Source organism: Gobio gobio, assembly GCF_949357685.1.
Source record: "Gobio gobio genome assembly, chromosome: 16".
Taxonomy (NCBI): domain Eukaryota; kingdom Metazoa; phylum Chordata; class Actinopteri; order Cypriniformes; family Gobionidae; genus Gobio; species Gobio gobio.
In genome coordinates, this window is record NC_137109.1 from 19,255,574 (window position 1) to 19,263,729 (window position 8,156).

At 40.0% G+C, this 8,156-nt stretch overlaps 1 protein-coding gene across 1 annotated transcript; it reads left to right on the forward strand.

The window, feature by feature from the left end:
• Nucleotides 1-688: 688 nt before the first annotated feature.
• On the forward strand, nt 689-3,271 carry LOC307139776 (lysozyme g-like). The gene is made up of 5 exons (XM_079838872.1): nt 689-725; nt 887-970; nt 1,063-1,259; nt 2,509-2,647; nt 2,947-3,271. The coding sequence occupies exons 1-5, from the start codon at nt 722-724 to the stop codon at nt 3,078-3,080; spliced, it is 558 nt and encodes a 185-aa protein (XP_079694998.1). The 5' UTR covers nt 689-721; the 3' UTR covers nt 3,081-3,271.
• Nucleotides 3,272-8,156: the final 4,885 nt, after the last annotated feature.

The window sequence follows — 8,156 nt, forward strand, 5'->3', positions numbered from 1 at the left end:
AACTTCTTGAGCAACTTGAGCTATAGTAGCTCGTCTGTTGGATCGGACCACACGGGTCAGCCTTCGTTCCCCACGTGCATCAATGAGCCTTGGCCACCCATGACCCTGTCGCCAGTTCACCACTGTTCCTTCCTTGGACCACTGCAGACCGGGAACACCCCACAAGAGCTGCAGTTTTGGAGATGCTCTGACCCAGTTGTCTAGCCATCACAATTTTGCCCTTGTCAAACTCACTCAAATCCTATGCTTACCCATATTTTTCCTGCTTCTAAATCATCAACTTTGAGGACAACATTTTTACTTGCTGCCTAATATTACAAAAAGGCTTTTACACTGGTGTGAGTGCCAACATTTCCAGAAAAAAAAACTTTTTCCCACAAGTTTTTATTTCTTATTACTTCCTTCTCAGCAAAGTTGGGGATTTCACTTGGCATCAAGTAAGTTCATCAAAAAGTTTAAGGTGTAGGAAGCCTCCACCTGATGAATCTGCCCGCTTATGATTCACTGAGCTCGGGTGTGCTTAGTCTAATATACATTTTAAAAAAGGATTCCAAATTTTGCAACATTCACAGTTGTAAATTTTGTAACCGTACATTTCTCCACACCTCAGTGAAACATCTAAGGAAAAAAAAAGAGGAACCCCTCCCTCTGCGATCATATATAATCATGAACTGCAGCCGTCTGATTTAGTGACAGGACTCATCGAACTCAGTGATAAGTCATGGGTAAGTTATCAGCGGCTGAGTGTTTTTATATGATATTGTCTGTCTATTGTTATGAGGAACGTTTTTGTGATTGTGTAGCATTGCATAAATGTGCTGTGTATACAATATAATTATTTAATGATTGAAAGGGCTTCAGGTGATATTTTTCATGTGGTTTCTAGCATCCATTTATGGAGACGTCATGAAAATAGACACCACCGGTGCATCAGAGAAGACAGCAAAACAAGACAAATTAACCATAAAGGGTGAGAACTCATGACTGCATGCAACTCAGATGTGCCTTTTGTAGTTGCCAAATATTACAGTTTATTTGAACATTGATTTAAACTTGTTATAGGGGTTGATGCCTCTAAAAAACTGGCTGAGCATGATCTGGCCCGTATGGAGAAATACAAGAGTATAATTACTAAAGTTGGCAAAGCAAAGAAGATGAACCCGGCTGTGATTTCTGCCATCATATCCAGAGAGTCCAGAGCCGGAGCCGCTCTGAAGGATGGGTGGGGCGACCATGGCAATGGTTTTGGCCTCATGCAGGTTGGTTAGAGAAATAGATAGTCTATTTATAACATTTAACGTACTGAGCAAGCTGATAAAATATTTCGACATCAACAAGGAAACATTGCAAATATAAGCAGAGAATGTTAAAGGGGTCATGAACTGGCTTTTTAAAAAAAATTATACTGTTGTCTGAGGTCAACTAATGACGTTCGCGTGGTTTTTACATTAAAAAACATCATAAGGAATAAGCAATAGGCTATTTTCTGCCTTGTATTGAGGCTCTCTGAAAAACGCTCGGTTTTGATGGGTGTGCCGCACTGAAGACTTGGAAGTAAACGCCCACGGCTAGGATTGGATAAGATTTGCATATTTAATGAGCTTCAGCTCCCCTGAGTACATGTGGGGATTGTTTTGAAAGAGTCTGGGGAATCGCTCACAGGACTCGCAAAATATCTTTATCAAACAAACACAATGATTCATCTCTCATCCACCTGCGATTGATTGGAATGTTATTTCTGTATTACTTTGCCGGCCCGATCATCAGTGAATATAACCGTGAACAGTACACACACACACACACACACACACACACACACACACACACACACACGTGATAGCCTGTCTGAAAAGCACATAGCCCCGGGACATTGGGGTTTGCGAGCACTGGCGTTACAAGTCCGAGTCTGATCACGAATTAACCAATAACACCTTCTCCAGCCTGTGACAACGTGCTAAGGTATGTAATCAATAGATATCAAACGATCTGTAACAATGCAATACTAACACATATTAAAAAAACATGTTTTACTTACATAAGTGTGTTGCACCATTCCTGATCCAAAATAGAAGGCACAGCATTGTGTTTTAATCTTAATGTCTGCAAATCCAGTCTCGACCTCTATCTTGTTTACAATCGATTCTGCGGTGAAATGAAGTGAACAAACGCGCAATGTCTTACCCACGTGAGCTGGAACCGGCATGTTTATTGCCCGGTAGCGCGACCCGTTTAGCTCCACGAGTCGGTGGGTGGGCTTGAGGCGGTGCATTCTATGACATCAGTGGTCGACATATTCTGAGATCTCTCGTTTTCTGGTTCTGGTGTCTATAAAAGTTTTTCTTTGACTAACAAGGACTTTTCAGCTCTGAAACTTACAGGATATTCTTATATCACGATGAACTTTTACATATCAAAGGCTCAAGGAAAGTTGATTTCTCAATTCATCACCCCTTTAAAACATTTCCGAACATTTCTAATTGTTCTCTTCTTGGATGGTGTTTCTTTCAGGTTGACAAACGCTCCCACAAGCATGTAGGTGCATGGGACAGCGAGGAACATGTCACACAAGGAACTGAGATACTCATTGGCTTCATTAAAGAAATTAAAGCAAAGTTTCCTCAGTGGACTCAAGAGCAATGCTTTAAAGGTATTTACACTTAATAGCATTAAAAAAGATTAATAAAAGCAGATAGCACAGGAACATCTCTAAGATGTCTGCTAAAGAGCACTTAATCTGTAAAACATAGGATAAACGTTTTAGAAAAAGCTGTTTTATACACTATAAATTATAAACATCTTAAAGACATTTTCCAAATGTCTATTTTTCATGACAGGAAAAGTTAGATGAGCAAACACTAATGCAGACATCAAATAGACGTCTCTGTGATGTACATTGTGCAATGAGATAACTTTCATGTCTCAGTTGTAATATAATATTTGTTCCAGGGGGAATATCAGCCTACAACGCAGGCGTGAAGAACGTCCGTACATACGAGCTCATGGACGTGGGCACCACAGGAGATGATTACGCCAATGATGTTGTGGCCCGAGCCCAGTGGTTCAAAAGCAAGGGTTACTGAAGAACAGCAGTTATGAACCTGTAAAACCCTTACATTTCTGAAATGAGCACAACAACTCAAGATGATAAGTCCTAATTTTTAATATCAAGCCTATATTTTGCTATAAATTAGAATGCTGATATAGCTTGGGCCGTTTTCAAAACGAGTAGGCCTACATTTCCTGTGATGAAATAAAAGTCATTTATTTACTCAAATCATTTGTTTATTATTTACCACAACAGTATTATGAACAGTCTTTCTAAATCCACACCTCATATCCTTCATTGCTCTTGGAAGTGTCTGCCAACACCACGTCTTGGAACTTGTTGTTCTCCACGACAGAGGGCGATGTTGAGCCTTATCCTGCTCTCACTCACGACACTGTAGAATGTGTCATTAGTACAAATCTCTGATGTTTCGCTCGTTTACGAATGACCAGATATCTCGAGGATTTCAATGCTTCGTAAGTACATGTCTGCTTTAAAGCAATAATAAGATAATTTTGATTAATTGAGGCTTTCTGACGGGTTTGAGCTCACTACGCTGGACAAAGCGGCTGTTTGGGAAGTTTGGGAAGGAAACATCTCCATCACTTTCCGCTAGTCCAGTAAGTAATGTTATGGGAACTTTTTTAGTGAGTTACAACCAATGACATATCTTCTTCAGTGGTTTAAATAGAATCACACTTTGAATGCTCGGTTGTCTGTTGTAAAACAGGATAACTTAAGGACATTGAGTAGTGCTAATATCTAAAATATTCAGTGCAGCGAACTGTCACAACGCCTTAAATATTTTTTTTTCAAATATATGCAACAACCTGGAAATTCCGATATTGTATCCTGTAAGTAGGCTACCATTTTTAGTTAAACTTTGTGATGTTTATGTACTGTAAAATCTTTGTTTTCATGTTTTCATGCACCATATACCAGTTGATTGGTAGAGTACGTTTTGCCTTTAGGTCTATATGAGAAAATGTCTCCAGTTACTATCGTAACCTCGGTTCCCTGAGAGGCAGGAACAAGACACTGCGTAAAACGCTGCAGGAAATTCCTTTCCTTACAAATTCTTGAATCTTATAGGCTAACGCCAGTTAGGAAAAACTGCCCAATCGCAATATACAAATTGCATGCAAATACTGACGGGGTAACCTGGCAGTATAAAAGGCAAAGAGAGCGGCCATTACCTTAGAATCATGACTGAACGCGAAGCCTAGTGAGCGGCGAGCACGGCGACTTAGTGTCTCGTTCCCACCTCTCAGGGAACCGAGGTTAGGAAAGTAACCAGAGACGTTCCCTTTCGAGAGCAGTCACTTCAACACTGTGTAAAATGCTGCACTGATAAGGAACTAACACAATAACATGAAATTAACTGGAAGATACGAGTGAACACAGCGTCGACAGCGGTAACAAACTGTGCTGCAATACTTGTAATAGTGAATAGAACAAGAAGTGAAAGCTGCACTGATAAGGGAAGTATAAGTGACAATAACTGTGTTAATAATAACTGTGCAGTGTAAAACACTTGAATAGTGACTTTAACTCACTGAGAGCACTTGTGAAGCCACAGATGGTACGTCCAGCTTGTAGAATCTGGCGAAGGTGTTCAGAGAAGACCAGCCAGCAGCCAAGCATATTTCTTGAATGGACGTACCTTAGACCAAGCCCAGGAAGATGCAATGGCTCTCGTAGAATGTGCCCTGATGTGGAAAGGGCAATCCTGGCCCAGGCTAGCATACGCCAACGCAATAGCATCCACTATCCAGTGGGACAGCCTCTGTTTAGAAACCCCATAGCACACAAAGAGCTGGTCTGACTGTCGAAAGACGGCCGTTCTATTAATATATACTTTGAGCACTCTAACTGGGCAAACAGGACGTGGAGGCAGAGCATCAGCGTGCACGATCTCCATGGGACTCGAGACTTGAGTCAAAACTTAACTCACATGTGCAGGAGACCCAGATGGCAGGCCGAGGAGGCGGACGCCATCAACCCCAGAAGCCTCTGGCGGATTTGCAGCAGGATCTGCTTCAACGTTGTCATCCTGAACGCATGCTTGTGAAGGACTCAGTTAATAGGTCTCAAATCGAGAATCGGACGGAGGCCTCCATCTTTCTCCGCCACAACAAAATAGAGGCTGTAAAAAACGTTTTCCCACTCGCTCAGAGGGACGTGTTGAACGTGTTGCGGAGCGCTTGGTTGCCATGAGGGCAAAGTCTGTCACCTTGTCATTCCGAAGCGTCTCGCCTGGGCTAAAGACAAAAAAGACTGGACTGCTGCTGAGTGGTCCAAAGTTATGTTCTCTGATGAAAGTAAATTTTGCATTTCCTTTGGAAACCAGGGTCAGAGAGTCTGGAGGAAGAGAGGAGAGGCACACAATCCACGTTGCTTGAGGTCCAGTGCAAGGTTTCCACAGTTAGTGGTTTGGGGTGCCATGTCATCTGCTGGTGTTGGTCCACTGTGTTTTCTGAGGTCCAAGGTCAATGTAGCCGTATACCAGGAAGTTTTAGAGCACTTCATGCTTCCTGCTGCTAACCAACTTTATGGAGATGCAGATTTCATTTTCCAACAGGACTTGGCACCTTCACACAGTGCCAAAGCAACCAGTACATGGTTTAAGGACCATGGTATCCCTGTTCTTAATTGGCCAGCAAACTCGCCTGACCTTAACCCCATAGAAAATCTATGGGGTATTGTGAAGAGGAAGATGCGATATGCCAGACCCAAAAACTGCAGAAGAGCTGAAGGCCACTATCAGAGCAACCTGGGCTCTCATAACACCTGAGCAGTGCCACAGACTGATCGACTCCATGCCACGCCGCATTGCTGGAGTAATTGAGGCAAAAGGAGCCCCAACTAAGTATTGAGTGCTGTATATGCTCATACTTTTCATGTTCATACTTTAAAGTTGGCCAAGATTTCTAAAAATCCTGTCTTTGTATTGGTCTCCCAGATACTGAATTTGGGATTTTCCTTAGTTGTCAGTTATAATCATCAAAATTAAAAGAAATAAACATTTGAAATTTACCAGTCTGTGTGTAATGAATGAATATAATATAAAAGTTTCACGTTTTGAATGGAATTAGTGAAATAAATCAACTTTTTGATGATATTCTAATTATATGACCAGCACCTGTATGTCCCTTTCGAATGTGCTTACGAATTCAATGTCCCTATAAGTATAAACAATTGTCGTAATGGGGGAGGAGTCAATTAGGCTGTACTCAGGCAAGTTCATCATCAACGGCACTCATAATATGACACAATTTAATATCTCTGAAGATAACAACAGACGTATTGTCCTCTTGTAATCTGCCATTGGTGAGTATATGCTTTGGGGGCTTAAAGTATGTGGTGATTTTAGACTCAAATTGATTAATAAATGCACACACAATTATCCATGAACTTGATAAATGTTGCAGACATGTTTTACCATCCACAAACAAATGCCTTTTAACTTGTGTGTGCAAAATACAGAATTACATGAATGTGCAACGATTTGTAGATAGATACATAGTTGTGAATACAAAACTTCGATTTTGTATTAACGTAAGAATTTGTGCATGCAACGAGTAAGATGTGCAGTTTTTGGATCCGGTGACACGCATGCATTCATTGTCTCGTTTGTGAGTCGATCCTATTTGATTAATTCGGATTTTGAGACTTTCATTTAGCCGGTTTGGCCTTGCACAATCCACACACACAGCTGTCTAAGAAAACCTGCTGCCACTAGATGGCAGTATCTGCCAAAACAGACACTGGCACCGTGAGCGTTATTCTGCCTATAAGACGCTTTATGTGTCCTCGTTATAAAGACGAGGATCGAAGTTTTGTATTCACAACTATGTCTCTATTTGTACAAATCGCTGCACATTCATGTAATTCTGTATTTTGCACACAAGTTAAAAGGCATTTGTTTGTGGATAGTAAAACATGTCTACAGCAGTTATCAAGTTCATGGATAATTGTGTGTGCATTTATTAATCAATTTGAGTCTAAAATCATCCCATATTAAAGGCCCTTGTTCTTTGCTTAGGGACCAAAAGAAGTTTGAAATACCCGAGCAGCTCAAACCAGCTGCCACACTGAAAAAAAAGTGTGTTGGATTTACATGATTTAATTGTATATATCGGTCCCACGTGAATCAATTAAGTTAAACAAACATAATTTGTTCATGTAACTTCAACATCGTAGAATGAATACATTTTAAGTGATTTAAATAAGTAGTCTCAACGTGAATTTTATGTGGCTCCCTGACATGATTCAGGAATTCAATTTAATATATTCATTCATCCACTTAATTTAATATATTTTAATGTTACACAACTGAATTAAGATACTGCACTAGCTAGTTGACAAACGTTTAGATAGTAACAGCAAACATTTCCATCTTTAATCCTACGCTTTTAAAGCTTTTTCAGCAAAACCATTATGACATTAGGTGTTTAAGTCCACACCCTAAGCAAATGCTCCACTCTTCTCCACAATGGTAACCCACTGTAATTTAAATTGCTCTAATAATTCCAACATAATTGAAAATTAAACAATATTAAACACAATCAAGTCTCCCCCTTTCTCATCTTGCTCAAAATACATAAAATAACACTTTTACATATAAAATAACAACATTTACTCTCTCTTGATTTAGTAATTTGCAAAGCATGCTGGGAACTAACAAGCCCCGCCCAGTTTCAGTTAATGCAACACAAATCATTAATGTAATCTCAACACAAACAGATTAAGTAAACTTAAATTTGACTTATATTTAAGTGGATTGAACATAATCAAATTAAGTTAGGACAAAATGTGTAGCAATTGTGTTGATTTAGCTAATTTTAACTAAGCAATTTGATCAAGCAGTAAAAAAAATGTTTTCAGTGAATACTTCAAAACATACCTAACCAGCATATGCAGTTTTTTTCAACAGGGTTATTGTGTGGTCCATCACTCCCTTCTGTGGTTTACGTGTACTTATAAAATGTTCTTCCAGGATCAACAAAGATGTTGATCCAGGAACCTGTTGTACCTGGTGAAATTACGTTCACGCTATAACTACACAGTCCAAACTGACAACGAGGTTAGAAACATAATCAGTCAAATG